Source organism: Hippocampus bargibanti, linkage group LG03, assembly GCF_051943395.1.
Source record: "Hippocampus bargibanti isolate YZ-2025 linkage group LG03, ASM5194339v1, whole genome shotgun sequence".
Taxonomy (NCBI): Eukaryota; Metazoa; Chordata; class Actinopteri; order Syngnathiformes; family Syngnathidae; genus Hippocampus; species Hippocampus bargibanti.
In genome coordinates this window covers 25,838,586-25,857,765 of record NC_142736.1, presented here as the reverse complement: position 1 = coordinate 25,857,765, position 19,180 = coordinate 25,838,586, and the positions used below count along the sequence as shown (strand labels likewise).

At 39.3% G+C, this 19,180-nt stretch overlaps 1 protein-coding gene and 1 long non-coding RNA gene across 2 annotated transcripts in view; one reads left to right on the top strand and one right to left on the bottom strand.

Moving 5' to 3' along the window:
• Positions 1–19,180, top strand: part of LOC148900824 (uncharacterized) — a 239,313-nt gene that overhangs the window by 150,305 nt on the left and 69,828 nt on the right. The gene's annotated exons all lie outside the window — the stretch shown is intronic.
• LOC148900831 (AN1-type zinc finger protein 3 homolog) lies at positions 796–17,605 on the bottom strand. Its single transcript, XM_088992819.1, has 6 exons — positions 17,243–17,605; positions 13,599–13,639; positions 12,244–12,441; positions 9,268–9,333; positions 7,010–7,237; positions 796–2,505 (listed from the first exon to the last, which is right to left on the bottom strand). The coding sequence occupies exons 1-6, from the start codon at positions 17,323–17,325 to the stop codon at positions 2,351–2,353; spliced, it is 771 nt and encodes a 256-aa protein (XP_088848945.1). The 5' UTR covers positions 17,326–17,605; the 3' UTR covers positions 796–2,350.

Sequence of the window (19,180 nt, the reverse complement as noted above, 5' to 3'; positions counted from 1 at the left end):
GAGTCCACGTGGCTTTTAGTGGTTTGCTCTTAGCATTTGCTTCATTGAATAAAGCAAAAGTTTGATTTGAAAAAAAAATATATATATATATATATATATATTTTCTTTAAGAAGTTGTCGGCCACCCGGGGCGAGACGTTTTGAAAGTTGTACGCCCCGGGCCTCCAGGGAGACGTTATTTCAAACACTGTGGATACTAAACAATGACTTCTCAACTGCGTTTTTTTGCACTGGTGTGAACTTTACGATTTTGAATGATGTTGACTGTAAAATTCCAACATTCTTTCTTTCTCCACTGTGAATCTAATAATGGTGAATCAAATTTAATCTAATCTACTGTGTTTTCTGGTGTACAAGGCACACAAAAAAGCCTTCATTTTCTTCAACAGATTACCCAGTGTTTTATACGCAGGTACACTTTATATGTGAAGTAATATTGAGCCACAACAGATCAAGCAACTACTGTACTGTCAGCAGCCACCGACTCCATTTCCCCCTGTAGAAATGGTGTGTAATCCCAGCCTCTACTGTATCGCTTTATAATGTGGTGTGCCTTATATTTGGAAAACTTGTATATATTTATAGATTATATTTGATTTTTTTTTCATTCATTGAAGGTGTTCCTTATAGTCTGGTGCGATTTATACTGTAAACGGCCAAAAGTTTTAAAATACACCATTCACTGGATGTGCGCTTTACGCACCTATATGGTAATTTCTCACCACCACGAAGTTCCGTCACTCAACACATTATGCATCTCATGCAGTTTTCAGTAAGTAGTCTAAGAGACACATCTGATTTTTGTTTTTATTCTCATTAAAAGGAAAAAAAACAGGAGGAAAGCAAAATGTAGACATGGGAAGAAAAAAAATATATAATAATTTTGTACTATTTTTTATCCCCCAAATACCATATTATAACAAAAAAACTACACTTAGGTGTAAGTCAACCTGAAAAGGCAAAAAAAGAGGTTAAATAAAAGTTTTCTTCATGGTACACAATATTCAATATTTTTTTCAATTCTTCTAAAGTCAACATTACATTTGTTTCTTTTCTGAAATTAATATTATTCACTGCGCCTCATCTATTGAAAGTAAGGAGAGGCTGCAGAGAGCAAAAAAAGGGAAACTATTTGAATATTGTGAACATGATTAACTGAAAATCAAAACATTGGTCTATGTCAAGAACTGATTAAGTACCTGAAGGTGGAAAAATGAAAAACCCGACAACCCTGCTAGTGAAGACCGTTAAAAATGTGTAGAATTAAAAAATAAACCTGAACCACCACCACCAACACCTCGAAAAAAGGAACTGCTGAGTCAAAACAGCTCAGCTTTTGTCCACATAGCGCAGAAAACAAACGGCAACACGTGTATTTACAAAAGTGTCAAAATGCTCAAAATTGATGTACAATGCAGGCTGTCATGAAACACCTAAACATGCGTATATATGATGTGAATATTAAAAAAAATCTAATAATTGAAATCAAAATGAAGGTAAATGTTACTTACCAATGAAAACCACGCATTTTCAAATATTTTTATGAAATCCCCTCCACTTCCCCCCAACTCTTTTTTTTTTGTCTTAAAGACAAAAAAATGCATGATTGTCATTGGATACCAACACATGTTAAGTCTTGGTCAGTCAAAGAAAACAAAAATCAAAAAATGTTTTGCATGACTAAATATATAGCTTAACGGCGTTTGAGTTAAACTCAAAAGTTGCAGATTAGGTGTCCTGCTAAGTGAAAAATCCTCGATGAAAATGCAGAGGAAGGAGATTGTAGGGAAGAAGCTTCTATATCCTGAGGTGGATATTGACCAGCATAGTAACAATTATTAGAGGTGGCGAAGACACTGGGTCCCGTGTTTGTATGTCTTATTTCGGTCAAAGAAACAGTTGTTGATGATTTCTTGTTGAGGTAAGGAGACTAAAAAACTCGGATCGTCCCCTTCGGCATCGTATTTTCTATTCTTTGAGGTATCTTCATCAACTGGCTTCCTGGACAAACCTTGGAATCAAGCGTACTTTTCTTAATGCTTCTGCTCATTTGTTAGTCCACTCACACGTAAGAAGTAGGGAAAGGGGAAGCAAAAAAAAGAATAGAAAAGTCATTTTTACTCTCTCTGGTTCTCGTTGGTGAATTGGAGTTGTGTTTAGCAGCAGGGATACAATCAAGCTGACAGAAGCACAAAAAGTCTGGGATGAGTGTGGATAAATGGGATTTAAAGAGAGCGAGCATCCTTTTAAATGAATAGGCTGTACAAAAAAAAAGAAAGGGAGAAAAAAATAAAAGAGAGAAATCCCTGCTTGGGCTTTTGTGTCGATATTCTCTCTTAGGGGCGAGCGCTCAGGAGCACTCCTCTCCAATGCGCTGGCAGGAGCGGCCCACTTTGCGGTCCAGTTTGACCATTTTGAGGACGGCCTCCTGGCGCCCGCTGCCCAGGTGATCAAAAAGACAGTCGTGTTGCTCCGGGAGCCGATGGAGCATACAGAAGACATAACCTGCACATGGGAGGAGGAACGCCGTTTAGATCATTGAGTATGAGTGCTACTGAGAGATTTGTGATTCAAACGCCTGGAGTGAATTTATTCAGCAAGACAAGTCGAGAAAGGCGAACTCTGGGGAAAAAAAAAAAAAAAAAAACAACAACAACTGGACATGTGAAGTCAACATTTCTGAAAAAGATCAAATTAAGTTTACCCTGAAAGGTTTCTGTTTGGAAAAACCGAATGGATCGTTTTTGTCTTTTCTCAGTCTCTATCAGGGATCGGGAACCTATGGCTCGCGAGCCATATATGGCTCTTTTGATGGTTGCATCTGGCTCGCCGATAAAACTAAATATAGTGATACCTCAACTTACGAACGCTTTAGCTTACGAACTTTCCGCCTTACGAACATTAAATTCGCAAGAATAATCTTATACGAACGTATACGAACTAGTTTTCGGCAAACAAACCAAACCACACAACCACACAACTGTGACTGGCGGACTAGTTATCGGCAGAAGAACACCAAACCACACGGTTGAACAGCGCCAAGGTGGCTGGCGGACAAGTTTACATCACCCCTTCCCTTGAGTGCATACGTGGTTTGTTATCAAGGATACATTTGCTAATATGGGACCGAAAAAGACCCCACCGCAGGCTAGTGTTTAGCCGAAGAGGATACAAAACAAAATTACGGTCGAGCCATCGACCATCGAGAAACACGAATGAGGTGTGCGTTTGTATGACTTAGCGTCCCACTACGAGTATGCTAAGTGTTGTCCACCATACCTACCTACCATTGCTACGTGTGGCTAAGGGTGTTTCTGTGTTGTCTAATCAACGGTCTCAGGCAATAGAAGAGGTTGAAAAACTTCTGTTGATTTGGATTAAGGAAAAGCAGCGAGCAGGGGACATTGTGAGTGAGGGTGTTATCGCCGAGAAAGCACGGCAACTTCACTCGGATATCATCAAAGGCAACCTGGAAGTTTGTCATCCATTGACAACAACCACCACAAAGGTAAATAAAACGACTTTATTATACAGTACAGTTTATTTCTTTAATTACAATACAATAGCACATTTATTATACATAAAATAAGGTAAGTTTTGTGTAGTTTTAAGGCTTATTTAGTAGAAATGTATGTTTTATGGGGACCTGGGAGGGGATTATTTCTTTGGTTTCTTATGGGAAATAAATGTTTGGCAGACGAACTTTTTGCCTTACACACACTTTCTGGGAACTAATTAAGTTCGTAAGATGAGGTATCACTGTATATATTGTTGCTTTTTCGCTGTTTATTTCCTTTTTGTGCGGCAGATGGCTGTTGATGTTCAAAGAGCAATTTTGAATGGATGATACTGACTTCGGTGGCCGTTGATGTCGAAAGAGGTAAACGTCCCTTTGTTTGGTCTGAAAACTTAGTGTTGATCCGTGATAAATAATGCAATGGTGAATCGTTGTGTTGCACCAAGACTACTATTTGATACTAGTTGACACAAATTCCCAGCAGACAAATCAGCCCATTTCCAACTGAGCTTGGGCGCCATCTTGTGCATTTTCTGGGACGCTACATTGGAGTCCTGACGGCTCGAATTGATACGGAAGGACTTCTTTAATCGATTGCAAACATTCATGATTTCATCTTCCGAACTATTTGAATCATATTCATAACTGGATGAGTAACAGGAAAGCATCTTGTTACGTTGTGTTAGCATCACGAACAAGGGGGCAGGACCTTCTGAAACCCACCATCTTCGAGGTCATTTTGAAGTAGTTTTGGGACATTAACTCATTTTTATTGGAGTTTTGCATTTGACTAAAAATTTCAGCCTGCGTGTTTTGGGTATTTTAGATGCTATAAACCGTTTTTCTGATGTCAGTTAGGAAACAAAAAAATGGTGTCGGTTGTCCTTTAATGGTGAGTATTATCACAAAGTTATTTTAAATAATACATTTTGACATTGTTTTTAAATCACGTGCATGCATGTTCGCGTGCGTATGTGTGTGTGTGTGTGTGTGTGTGTGTGTGTGTGTGTGTGTGTGTGTGTGTGTGTGTGTGTGTGTGTGTGTGTGTGTGTGTGTGTGTGTGTGTGTGTGTGTGTGTGTGTGTGTGTGTGTGTGTGTGTGTGTGTGTGTGTGTGGCTCTCACTGAAAAATATTTCTAAATACTGTATTTTACTTTTACGGCTCTCTTAGTCAAAAAGGTTCCCGACCCCTGGTGAACACACAAGCTCTCGCACTAGTAACCGCTTTTGGGGGGTTTTGCCATGCGGAGCAAATCTTATTAGTTGTCATCTTCTTAAATCCATTCATTAATACACATAATAACACTGCTGGCATTCAATGAGAAGTGATGAAAAAGCCCAATTTGACAGCTGCTTGATATGCAATTAAAAACTGTGATTGCACACAGCAGCACCAATGGAGTGGAAGGGAGATGGTTACGTAACATTAAAAGCCTCTCAAAGGGAGATAGATGTGGAATCTTTTCCCGCACTCAAACAGCAATAGAATTACTGTATGCACTGTAATACTTGCCCATCAAAACATGATCATTTATAAAGTCGTTCAGCTGAACCTCTTTAACGTCCCCAATCTCGTGCGTGAATGCATTAACATTCATAATGTGAAGGATCCAGCAGAGATGGTAATTACCTGAATGGTCAGAAATCACTCCAATAGCATCATTTCAAAGAAAACAAGAGACCATTTAAGATGAATGCTCTATGCACCCCCACAAGAGAAAAGAAGTGAGCTCATTTCTAATTAAAAAAATGACTCCAGGGGTTTAAACAAATGGTCTTCACAGCGATGAAGCCCTGCGACTTTCTAAGTATGATCATTTGTATGCGGTGAAGCGCTGTGACTATATAAGTGTGTTCATTTGTATGCAAACAAGTTGATTAGCAAGCACGGTTATTGGTTTAAATCACATTAGTATTCTTTGTAATTGGTGTTTGTTCACATTGAAACATAAAGGCCATCTACAGCGCCCGTACAATGACACTTACTTCAGCACCAGCAACGGATTCACCTCAAGGGGGAAAAAAAACATATCTGACGCTTTCCTCTCCAGTTTTGTCTATGGAGCGCTAGCGCTACCTCCTCCCCCATTGGACTGAATTCACAATCCAGTTGGTGAAACAATAAAATCTGCCATATGCCAACAAACAGCCTTTGAACAAATTAAATTAGACCTCAAAGGGGTGAATCAAGTGAAATGTATGCTCCAAGGAAATATTAGTGACGGTAAGACTGACTTTAGAGGCGACGCATACTGTGCATTGTATTAAAAATGGATGACGGTGCCCCGTCAGTACATCACCACTACTGCTGAGCTAATACGCATTTATGGCACTTGTGAATTCACTTTTGTACTGGATATTTCTATTTGATTGTATTTATATTTCATCCAATGAATATTTATGTTCTTATTTTGAATAGGGTAAAAATATATATAATGACCAATACTGGCTGATAAAAAAATAGTTGTATGGAGATACATTTTTCAGTAGTATCACCCAACCCATTTCCAAATGTTACAGTGCCATATTTAATTTTTATTTTTTTCTAGTATTTATATTCTGTGTAAATGTAATTCCTTTGTACTGTCATATTATTTGTTATTTAGGTTTTTTTTTGTTCTTTTGACTTCAAGATGGCGCCGTGAGAGTGGCTACCTTTCCAGCAGCTCCGGTATTTTATATTTTGTTTTGTTTTGTCAAAACTCTCAAGGACACTCGAGAGAAGAAATTTTTCTGTGGGTGAGGATTTAAGACAGCTTTGTGCCAAAGGCGGTGCTGTAAGCAATTTGAAACATAATTTTGGTTTTAAAACGGTCAAATATTAGGGAGCTTGAAAGTGACTGAACCATACTTTAGTACATTTTTTTTTTCAGTAAAATTTTCAAGCCTGTCAGTTCAAATTAGTTAATGAGGCTATTCAATCATAATTAACTCATTCACAGCCAGACGATGTGCAAAAATGTGTCCACTCCAGTGCCAGGGTATTTGTCATTTTCACTCAAATTCAAGGACCCGGAGAATATTGAGTTTTAGGACTACATAAACATTTAATTTAGCGTAAGAAACCTTAGACTGTCTTCTGTCATCAGAAAAAAAAGAGTTAATTCCTAAATTTTATGGGTCTGGAGTTATGAGCTTGAAATGAGGGCGGCTGTCCAAAATGCAATGTGATACATACATATTGGTTTATATAGCGCTTTAACAACAGCTGAAGCTGGAACGAAGCACTGACATGGAAAAAAGGGAACTGCTGACCCCTCATGGAATGGAAAAACCTTTGCCAGAGGTCTGGCCAGCGCTTTATCGGCACCCCCAGCAAGACAAACTAAAGCCCGAACAAACTCAGGAATGGCACTCTGTCATATTTTCAATTCCGAATAAATTCGGAAACGGCAGTGAATGAGTTAAAGCGGTTCCATGTGCATTTTAGTTCACATACTTCAACATGTCAACTGAGTATTCTGAATGTGTTCTTGCGGGTGTTTTGTCGTACCACAGCGACAGGAGCCCAGCTCTTGTTGCACCAGCTCCAGTTTGGTTTGGCAGCGATGGCAACGCTTGCGGCTCCGTTGTTTGGAGCCGCCGCGAGACGACGCAGAGGATGACGATGATGTAGAACAAGATGACGACGACGACGACAACGATGATGACTCATCAGCTCCCGGCATATCACCAACTCTCGCTCGCTTCTCGGGAGAACTGTCGCTCTCTGACTCGGAGGCTGCAGATACACAAAAGGCAGTGAATGAACGCAATCAATGAGATAAATATGTACATACAGTTAAGTAGAAATATATTCTATACACTGTATAAATACAATGTACACTTTGAATTCAAACTTTTATACATTTAAATTTTACATGTTCATTTAAAAAAAAAAGTATTTTCCGTCTTGACCTATCTATATATTGGTCACGAATAATGAGTTGGAAAAGATTTCAAAGATAAAATTATTTGTATTTCTCCAAATGGTAGCCTCAGCTCTTTTAGACGCCATGCCCCAATTAACTGCCCGTTGTATCATCCATTTAAATAAAACAAAACAATGATGAATCGTAACCAAAACATGGATCTGTGCTGAGAAGACGGTTTTAAGAGAGAGTGCATGCAGCGCAAGCTGCTTAACGTTTCAACATTGATCCAAAAATAATTACATTCTCAGAGTATCTAAACAGAACATTGGTGAGAAGTTGAACGGCTTTAGCAGAGGATTTATTCCATGCAGGACAAATGTATTTCTAACGGAATTATTTAAAACAAAAAGTCGGAGGGCCATGACAGAATTGTGATTTGTACATAACTTGACAAAATACAATGTTGCTATAATAATAATAATAACAATAATAATAATAATAATAATAATAATAATAATAATAATAATAATAATAATAATAATAATTTGAAAGTACTTTTCATCACACACAAAGACGTTTTACAAGAGCTTAAAATGCAAAATAAAATGTACACCAGAAGACAAGCATACATAATTGACATCAAAATAGATCTAAATGAACAAAACGAAGCATGGGTAAAAGAGACTAAAATGTTTTCAAAGCATTGCGGAACAGGTGAGTTTTAAGCCAAACAAAATTTGACAAAGCGAAACAAAATGACAAATTAATGTATTAAAAAAATACAAAAAATAATTATTGATGTTTTATTTGTACTACTGTGCAATAACTTTTTACATCCCGCTTTTTCCTCATTAGGTTCGCGGGGGTTTCTGGAACATAAAAAAGTAAAAAATCTTATATATTCTATCAGGTTGAGTAAATTTTGGAGTGCAACTTCACATCCAAAAATTGTATGGCATCCACAGTGTTTTGATTGTTGGTCAAAAGAGCATTGGCGGACACAGGAACAACATCTACCTCCAGCCATTTCAACCGGTCAGTACAACTTTTCTCATCAATCCTGCAGACTTTTTCTCTTGCCGGGCCGAATGCAGATCAGCACTCAATAAATCTCTGGGAACTAGGCCAAGTTGAGCTGCCAGAATCTGCTGCTCCACACCATCAATAAGAGTGTGTGAACATCCGAGGGCAACGGTGAGCGTGTGCATGTTGTTAGCGCATGACCGCTCTCCTCCCCTGGCTTTCATCTGTTCCAGCAAAACTCCGTCCAGGCAAATTGAAAGCAACTCAAACGTGTGTGAAGTAAAGGAAAGGGTAAATCATTTTGACAATTAATTTATGTAAAATCACATTTTTATACTAATGGTACAAGTGGGTTAAAAGTTCAGCACACACACCCGAATGACAGCTGAGAGCAGTAGCTGTAATAAATGATGGGCTGCACATGGGCTCCCCCTACAGTACAGAAAAGTCATTTCCCTTTTAATTCAAAAGTTGACCTCCGCTCAACCCTGAAGAGTAATGAACTCTATTATTAAATTAGGCACACTAGCAGGTGAGCGATGGTTGTCATGGAAATTAAAAAAAAATGCCATTGAATTTCCTTCATGCCAAAAGTGGGAATGAATCCTGTTCTCAAGTACACGACCTTAATGGCTTTGATGACTGAAATTTGAAGGTGGGATAAATTGCTTAAATGAGACGAGAAGAAGTATGTTGTATGGGTTACATTTTTTTTAAGTTTACCATGCGGAATGCTGAATTCTGTTGTATGTACGTATATACAAAATTCCATGTGTCATACTGCTGGTGTGCAAAACCAAATGATTCATTTCTGACATGTGCCTCGCTCGAAATGCAGTGGAGTGAGATGTTTTGCACTCGAGGAGAGACGTACCTGATTCAAAGGAGCGTTTTGTAGGAGTAGCGAGTGAGCTGAAGGCTGTGTCTGTGCTGCATACTTCTGCAACAGAGATGCGGTGCAATAAGATGCGTGACAATGACTAAATGTTGTTTACAGCTGTGCAAGGTTCATTCTCACCAACAGACTTTAATAGTCTATTGAATATTCTTGCAAAAAAAGCCATCAGAATCATAAATAATTCAACGATAAATATTATAAATATTGACGAGAGCAGAAAACGGTCATGCACATATGCAAATACAAAAAGGGAATAGATGAGAACTGAAATGTAAAAAAGTGGATCATGTGCGGGATTACTCTTAGATATTTTCATTCCTAATATGACGTGGGTGGGTCTTAGAAAGCTTGGTCCAAAAGGCTGGTCAAACAATGACCCACTTTGAGAATCAGTATTTTTATCCCCTTTCCAATCAATCACCAGGTTTCACTGCTTGCTTTGTTGCAGACATACTGCAGAGATCAAATAAATAATTTGACTGAGATTTGTGCTATCGTTAATGTGCAAGTGATTTTTGAGTCGTGAAGAAATAGCCCTGACGGCCACTTATGCTTGGTGGCATGATAACAAACCCATGCAAATAAAAGATCATTATCTCTTAAAGGACAACCGACACCTCTGGACAAGTTGCGTCCATAATTTGTAAAATCACTTTAAATGACGTCTACTGACCGTATTTTACAAGGATTCCATCGCATATAGCTGTATTTTATGTTTTCAGACTTGCGCTGAATATTCATGAAGTCGTGTTTTTGAGTTGATGACGATCCTGGACTGACGTTACTGAGGGAACGCCCCTGACCGAGAAAGCGACACACAATACATCTTGGGCACTTTATTTCATCTGAAAACACTGTGTTGAGTGCGAAATTAGAAGGAAAACTACATAAATAACATGATGGTGAATAGTGTGGCAGCCAATTGCGGTAACACGCGTAAAGAAGGTGTAAGTTTACACAAATTCCCAACAGAGAAACCATGCAGCATTTCCAACAGAGACAGAACAGTATAGCGGCAGCCGAGGAGCTCCCCAGAGTGCGCGAATCCCCGTTTGGATAACCGCTGTCATCCCCTCAGCCTGACAATGGGTAGGAAGTTGCTTCCAGTGGTGAAAGAGAGCAATCGTTGTAATAGTGGAGCAAACCTATCTGACAAACATTCAGCTGCTGGAACGAGGAGCTAACCAGAGTTAGCGATGGATAACCCCTGTCATTCATACATAAGTTCGTAACTCTTCATCTTAAAAAGTTTAGCATGCACAACCAGTAAACAATCTGCATTGATGTTGACATCTTTTATCTTATTTGTTGTTCATGCCTTTATATGCCACATATCACACAATTGATGCTATATTGCTTCTTCACGGGTCGAATTGATCTGGAAAGACTTCTTTAATCAATCGCAAACACTTATGCTTTCCTCTTCAAAACTATTTGAATCATATTCATAACTGGATTAGTAACAAGAAAGGATCTTTTTCCAAATCTGAACTCTCTGAAGCCATTGTTTTGATTCTGGAGCAAGGCAGTTTGTGAAGGAGTTTCCTGACGTGATGTCACAAACTGGCGGCGGGACTTTCTGAATCTCTCCAGTTTTAAGCTCATTAGTGGCAGTTTTGGGCAATTTTAAGTAATTTTTATTGGTGTTTTGCGTTTGACTAAAAATATCAGCCTGCGTGTTTAGCCTGGGTATTTTAGATGCTATAAAACGTTTTTCTGATGTCAGTTAGGAAACAAAAAATTGTGTCGGTTGTCCTTTAAATATTCATAAGCTTCAAAACAACTGTTACCGATGAAGTGGCAGAATGTCGATGTAAAATCATACCGTTTCAACAAGACACTTGCTGTCCGTTATTTGATCATGTGTCACCAGAACAAATAGGTTTAGTTTGTTACTTCATTGTTTCCTCAAGTTGGCAATCACAAATTATTGCATACTTTCAGCGGAACAATTTTAGGAGGTTGAACCGGAAGATTAATGGCTTCACAGCAAAACCTTATGTCATGAAATGATCAACACTGGAAAAACTTGACTTTTTGGATGGACTTTTAATGTGCATGACTGCACTTAAGATAAAAAAAAAATTCTATTTGTCCATTTTTGGTGACGTGGTTAACTTGTTTACTGCCAGACAATGTGCAAAAATGTGTCCATTCCAGTGCCAGGGTTTTTGTCATTTTCACTGAAATTGCAGGACCCACAGAATATTGTGACTACATAAACATTCAATTCCGCGTAAGAAACCTTCCACTATCTTCTTTCATTAGAAAAAAAAGAGAACAAATTCCTAAGTTATGCATGCTGTACAAAATACAATACAGTACAGTACATATTGATTTGTATAGCAATTTACCAACAGCTGAAGCTGTAACAAAGCGCTAACATGGACAAAAGGCAAATGCTGTCCAGAGCTGACCAGAACTTTATCGGCACCCACCGGAAGAAAAAACAAACCCCAAACAAATTTGGAAATGGCGCTCCACGTCACACTTTTCAAAATCCAGGAATGGCAGCGAATGAGTTAAGTATTTGACTGAAAATTATCAGGACTGTGAGAAGGAAATAGAGTGGAAATATTTACACTCCAAATGTCCTTTTTAAAGCATTTTTGTCATTTCGTCCTGAATCGGTGTTAACAAATGACCATGCCACCCGTCAGTGGTGACGGATGCCCTGGGAGTTGCAAATGTCCTCTTTAAGCCCTCACACTGAATAGATAACTCTGAGCTTTCAACCACACTGTGAGTGCCGTGGAGGACAAATATAATTTGGAGAGCTGCAGCTTTTTCTTGCCATCCTCTACAAAAAAAAAGTTGCAAATATGTGGTCACTTTGGTCATTATCATTTTTCACATTTCACTTCTTGGACCACGTTTCTATTTTCAGGAGGGGAGACATCCATGATTGTTTTCCACCCATTAAATATACACCAATATGCTCTCCTAACGTACCGTCCTGAGCAGGTAGAGAGGTCACTGCTGCATCTCCCGCCGGCAAAGGATTCTCTGAGGTTTCTGACATGGCTATGAATGACTGACTGATGCCTTTAGTTGTTTCGCTGCAGAACACGTCTGCTTGACTGCTACTGCTGCTACAGCTGGGAGTTGAAGAGGCTTTTGAGGCACCATCTGGCTGTTTCTTCTGAATGTCTGGGAAAGAAAACAATTCATATTTGAGTCGATATCAATACAAAGTGAGCTTAGCATCCGCATCGGAATCATGGTCATATGAAATTGTTGCGGAATAATAAATTGCCATAAGTGTGAAACATTTATTCACCTGCAGACAGAAAGACAGACATCAATGAGTCTCTTGAATGTATTACTTTAATTTTATAACCCTTTTTTCAGTTGGTGTAAGTGGCAACCCTTACAAAATCATTTGGTCACAGGAGCACATGTACAGTGTGTGAAATATGTGGTTGTATGACACTCAAAATGCAACTCCATATTTGTTCACTGTCAATGTTCGCGGAATCAATAGGGTGCAAACGAGTAATGAAATAGACCACACTGCTGGCTTGTTAGCCAAACGTATGGTTGCGCTGCTCGGGATAGCAATACTAGGCCAATGTGCAATGCTGAGCCTCATAAATAAATGAGAAAACGAGTTGCGTGTGCCTATGAACTGACGGAACACATGCAGGCTGAACTGAAACAGTTTCATTGGACCATTTAAACCACTGGTGCCAAATTTAAGGCCACGGAGCCAAATCTGGCCCACCACTTCATTTTATTCGGCCCACGAAAGAAAATCAAGCATATCAAGTACCATGTACGTTGCTGAAGTCTGAATCAAAATTTCAAATTGTCCCATGTAAACCACAATAAGTCATTATTCTTGACTTTAGATTTGAAAATTAGGTATTCATTCCTTTGTTGTGCGTTCTGTAATACGTGGAGGAGATGAAACATTCTCCAAGACATCCATCCATTTTCCGTACCGCTTATTCCTCATTAGGTTCGCGGGAGGTGCTGGAGCCTATCTCAGTGGTCTTCGAGCACAAGGCGGGGGACACCCTGAATTGGTTGCCAGCCAATCGCAAGGCACACAAAGACATACAACAGTCACTCTCACACTCACACCTAGGGACAATTTGGAGTGGCCAATCTGCCTGCCATGCATGTTTTTGGAGTGTGGGAGGAAACCGGTGGACCTGGAGAAAACCCACGCGGGCCCGGGGGAGAACATGCAAACGCCACACAGGCCGGACAGGGACGCAAACCGGCAACCTCTGCAATGTGAAGCCGGTGTGCAATTTACAGCAGTGAAGACTAAACTATAAAGATAGAACAAAACAACCAACCTGCAAAACATTTGGAGCACAGGTTCATCGTTTTGCTGGACCTGGGAAAAATAAAACAGAGCAGATTTATTTTTAATGCCTCGTTCAATTTTTTTTTTTTTTTTTTTTGGGATAAATGATGGGAAGACTATAAACAAGTCTTCAACTATCTCAAGCTGCGAATTCCTCATGTGAAGGCAAAAACCTCAATAGGTTGACTCCAGAAGCTGATTTTGCCTTGTTTTTACTTTGGTCGTGAATTTCTTTCTATTAAATGAAAAGCACCGCCTTGACGACTCTTTGATCCAAAGTCTGAATCACTGAAGCTTTGCTGATTTCAGTGACAACTAACAAATCAGACACGACAGCTGATTCTGGCCCTCTGCTGAGACATAACTCATTTCCTCTCCAACTTCCCTCCTTACCATCTGCGTACCAAGCATGACGGTCAGTCACATTTTATTTATTCGGAGCACAACTCATTAGTCCATTTTTAAAAAAAGGGATCAGCTGCGGAAAACTCAACATCTAATCTGTCTGTCACTCTAGTGATTTGTATGACACAGAAAAGAAGTGAAGATGAAAAGGCTATCAGCAAACGATCCGTTGATCTCCTGTTGTGGATCAGGATGAGGATTTCATGATCAAAACCACACAGATGAGCTGCTATAGTCAAACATACCTGGCGTTGAATATTTTAGAATTCCACAAATGAAGTCACGCTAAAAAGTCAGAGCTTGAATAGTTGTCATGGAGTTTCTGAGATTTGATCTGAACTTTTTGTGTAGAATGAAACCTTGCTTTTGTGGTGCATCTATCAAAAATTCTGTGAAATACTATTTTTCTGTTTAACAACACTCAAGCCTGACAAAAAAACGGTTTCTTGGAAGATGGAACGTGTACGCAATGAAAAAAAGGCATGTTACTTCCAAGTTATTATTACCTTTTTCACCCCCCCAAAAAAAGTCCTTCTGTGATACAAAGTCGCCATACCAAATCTGATTCAAATTTGTACACAAGTTATTGTTACACCAGTGTTTGAAATAACGTCTGCCCGGAGCATACAACTTTTACGTCAGGTGTACAACTTTCAAAACGTCTCGGGTGGCCGACAACTTCTTCAAGAAAAAAGAAATGCGACTTATCCTCCAGTGAGACCATATATATTTTTTTTTCTTCATTATGAATTTTTTGGCTGGTGCGACCTATAATCCAGAGCGACGTATAATCCCAAAAATACGGTACATTAAACAGACGCGACCAAAGTGAGCTGTTAAAATTCATTGCAATACAGTTAGGGGGTGGTCCATAAAAATTGGAACATCAACACAATTCTCATTATTTTTTTTCCTGCTCTAAACACTACCAGAAAGGGTTTAAATGTAAACTTTATATGTACACAGGATTTCATCCTTTGTCATGTTCTGCAACAGTCTTTAGGTCCTCCTTGTTGTTTGGTTGTTGTCTTCAGATTTATCTTTCGGCAGTAAAATGGACACTCAATTCGATTCAGGTCGAGATTAACTCGGCCAATAGAAAACATTGCATTTCTGTTCCTTAAAAAAACACATTGTCTTTCAAAATAGGCTTCAGGTCATTGTCCACTGCGAAGCACCGTCCAATTAGTTCGAAAGCATTTTGCTGAATATGAGCTGGTAATATAATGATAAAAAGTTCCAATGGCAGCCAGTGATGCCCACGCTAAGGAGAGGACAGTAATTTCATCTGTGCTGTATGTCATGCATATGAGCATATTTGAGAATACAGCTGACTTTAACTTTGACTTGACTTGACACAACTTCCAAAACGCTTTCCTGAGGCGGGAGTAGAGTCACGTCTAGAAATACTGGGCCATTTTCACAATTCTAATCTTTTGGGGATTATACATCAACATAATGAATTGAAATGAAATTAATAAAGTGTGATTTAATTTGAGGCTTTAATATGAGGGTACTTATATGTATACAATTGGTCTATGTGACTTTTGATATCCGCTGTGAATAGTTATTTGCACACCACAATCACAAAATACATGGTTCAACCAAAGTCTTTGTTGATCCTATAAACATGACATTGCAAATACTAAACAGTTTTCACTGGTGATGTTCAATCTCAGTGGTTTTCTGAGCAGACCACTCAAAACAAATATTCATGCTGAGGATAAATAGCTCAGGAAAATTATGTTTTTGGCATTCCGTTGTCTGGCTTTTGTTGAGAGGTTGATAATGTTAAGATTTTAAGTATATGTATGCATAACGGTTATAGAAGTCATGGGTAAATTTAAGTTTGGCTTCGCTTTAAAATAAATATTTGAATGAATTTAAAGAAGAAAAAACACTAGTTAGTCTTAACCTATATAACGATGCAAACGTCTAGATTAACGAGTCACTCCCACCTAACACATACATTTTAATTTCAAACTGCCGTTGTGAAAACGCGATATTGTGATGTATTATATTGTATCGTATGGGGTAATATTTTATTTTTCTACTTCTTTCTTTCTATTCATCTACCTTTCATAACTGTGCTGCTGTGAAATGTAAATTTCTCCACTGCGAGACAAATAAAGGTACATCCAATAAAATTACAAATGTTTGACTTTGATAACAAGTGCACATAAGGTGAACAAAATGTGACATGGTTTGATAGTCTGCTTTTTGATTTGTTGCATGTGAGTTCTTCATATCCTTTTTGGAGAAATGCTTTCAGACACGAACAGCTCAATACATTTGTTTCGCGGGTATTACATTTGAATAAGTACACACCACAACCAACACGTCATTTGTACTCTTTGGCATTTGACTCACCATGATTCAGACTTGATCTTTGTTTTACTCCCTGGTAATTTCTACCAACTTTGTGACTGCTTTATTTCCTGTATATGATAGTTGTCCATGTTAAGCGCTTTGTTACAGCTTCGGCTGTTGTTAAAGTGCTATATGAATCAATTTGTATCGTATTGTATCAGTGCAGGTTGTTCTAAATATGATATGGCACTTGACTTATGACCCATAAAAGCCCACAAATGTTGCTGGGTGTTTTTTTGGTAAACTTATTTTGGGACAACGGTAACTACAGGTACATGTCTCTTCATCAATAATTTGGTACTTACAACAGCGTTTATGTACCACAGAACTTGCCACTGTCTATTGCTTCACAAAAGTAGATATCTAAGTCTATTATAGGGTAAAAACGACCAATATGGTTGAGAATGTGTGTTAATAAAGGTCATGTTGTAATACTATTTGTTAAAAACGTGTGCATGATGTATTCAAAGGCTTTCAAATGTTACGATTTTGCACTTCAGCTACACAGGAAGACAAAACAGTCGATGAAAATAGAGTTTATTACAATAACGTGTCTGGTGAAATATGCCCTCTCTTGCACTTTTACCACGCCGAATAATTAGCCCTGTCACACCTGTGACACTATCTGGATTAGCCGTCCTTGTATCTCGAGGGGTGAGCGAGACCAGCTGGAGCTAGCTAGCAGCTAACGCTACAAAACAATGGGGAAGGGAGGGGAAGGCGAGAAGGAGGAGGGGGCTCATAACAAGCTCATCCCCGCTTGAGCTGCTAGCTCTAATGGCTAAGCAGCTAAGCTAACCGTCGACAGTGAAGCTAAAGAGCCACAAACAAGACGTATAGAAAGGTTACCGGTCTTACCCCCAGAAGCCGCAGGGACAACGGGGCGGTACAACATTGACGTTACTCGGGGGCTTGCTGCCCTCGCTCCCGGTATCCCCCATGTTGGGTCTTCCGCGTTGAGGCTCTCTGTGTAGCAGGTGAATCCGGGGATGGAGCGAGGGCCTTTCAATTCGTCTATAGATCCCCCTCGTCTGGTTTCGCAGAAATCGCGGTGAACAGACGAAATAATCCTTTTTTTCAAATGTCGACGGACGTGGAGCAATTTGCCGACACGAGCGGCCACAAATATCTGGTGGATTAAAACAGCCTTAAGAGAGAGTAAAACATGGGAGCCGTCAAAGCCGATGACGGACGGAACCACCGGGGATTCCTGGGCCGATCAGCTGGAGAGGAACAAACCATTGGCTGAAAGATAGGGGGATTAATGAAAACGGCGCTGCCAAATGCTCGACTGGTCGTAATATTCTGGACAATTATACTGAAAGTTTCCCCATCGAAATGCTTTGAACATTGTAGATACATATATAAACGCCGAAGAACAAACAATTCCCCAAGAAGCCGCTGCGTTTCGCTCGACATGGTAGGTTCCATAAAAAAAGTCATAAATAGGAAGCTCACTGTTTCACCGTAATTTCGAGCTCTAGCGGGCACCGAAGATCAAATGCATACTTTCGTTGTTTAATTGCCTATTTAACTCTTCAGTATTCTAAAAACGAGGTTCATATTATTATCCTGCCAATATCTCCCCCGTTCACATTTCTCTATCAACTCAAACCGTCCCAATCTAAAAGCATTCGCATAATTTAGGATTTGGGGTGGATTTTTTTCCACATTCACCAAATTGCCACTTTTCTCAGACCCTCCGCCCTCCACTCTCCCACAAAAGCATTGAAGTTAAAGAGACTTTGAACAAAAATGTTACCCATCTTTGCCAACTCAAATTAAATGTTCAACGTATTCATGACTCACAGGTAACTATACTTCTTGATAGTTTAATATATTTTTTTCATTTTGTTATTCTGCACTACTCTGTTTTCCCCATCCCTTTATAAACGATCATAATTATGAAAAAGGAGGATCCCAACTACAAATGGCAAGTACATGTGGCGTCACGCAGAAGTGCGCATTTCAACCCTTTGATGTCCTTGATGTTTTTCAAGTGAGTCTGACTCATTCCCACGCAGGCCAAGGCTATATAAGTAGCCAGCGTGGGACAGAGAGATTGGGGGAATCACCGGGCAGAATCATCTTGGACTCTCAAAGAGACAACCTCAAATTTCAGCACAATTTCTTTTGGAGATTAATTACTGGTAGATGAGCAACAGGATGAACCACAATGTTGTTTCTGTCTGCTGGGAAGAACATGTGGGCTGTGTAAAGGAATAGCCGCCTCCTCATTTGGTACAAGGAGATGTGCCAGAGGATTGCACAATCATATTTTCGGTGTTGCTATGGGCCATAATCTCATACAGGTCCCAACAATACATGCCAAAGTCTTGTCTGATTCTCAGATTCCACACTTTTAAGATCTCCCGAACACTGCTGATTCACTATTTTTTCTGCATTTTAAAATAAACAAATGGTGACGGTCAGTCAGTGCATCAGACAGAGGACAGATAGTTAATTATTACAATCTTCATTTTGGGTCTCTCTGAAAAAAATATTTGGAGTGTTTTCATCCTTAAAGCCCGAGTCCAGCATGAAGCTCGGTGGTCCTCTTGAGACATTTCTCAACATGACTTCAAAGAAAGATCTCCTTCCCTTACATGCTGTATACTCCCTTCTCTTTTAATTCTATCACAGCAATAAACCCTTGAACTTGAATGAATCAAACGGGATGAAACACAAGTTAGACATCTTGTTACTCTCAAGAGTTAGTTCCTGAAAATATCGTCATGTCAGTTATTCAATCAATCAAAGCTTTGGATAGGCCCCCCCAATTCTTCTGGTTCATAA

What these genes read in the sequence shown, in the direction of transcription:
- LOC148900831 (XM_088992819.1), bottom strand. Translation starts at nt 17,325, where the DNA reads ATGGGGGATACCGGGAGCGAGGGCAGCAAGCCCCCGAGTAACGTCAAT. An exon ending in GTGCTCCAAATGTTTTGCAG is followed by an intron (nt 12,442 to 13,598) that starts GTTGGTTGTTTT and finishes TTTCTTTCCCAG; the next exon opens with ACATTCAGAAGAAACAGCCA. An exon ending in GCTGGGCTCCTGTCGCTGTG is followed by an intron (nt 2,506 to 7,009) that starts GTACGACAAAAC and finishes TCCCATGTGCAG; the next exon opens with GTTATGTCTTCTGTATGCTC.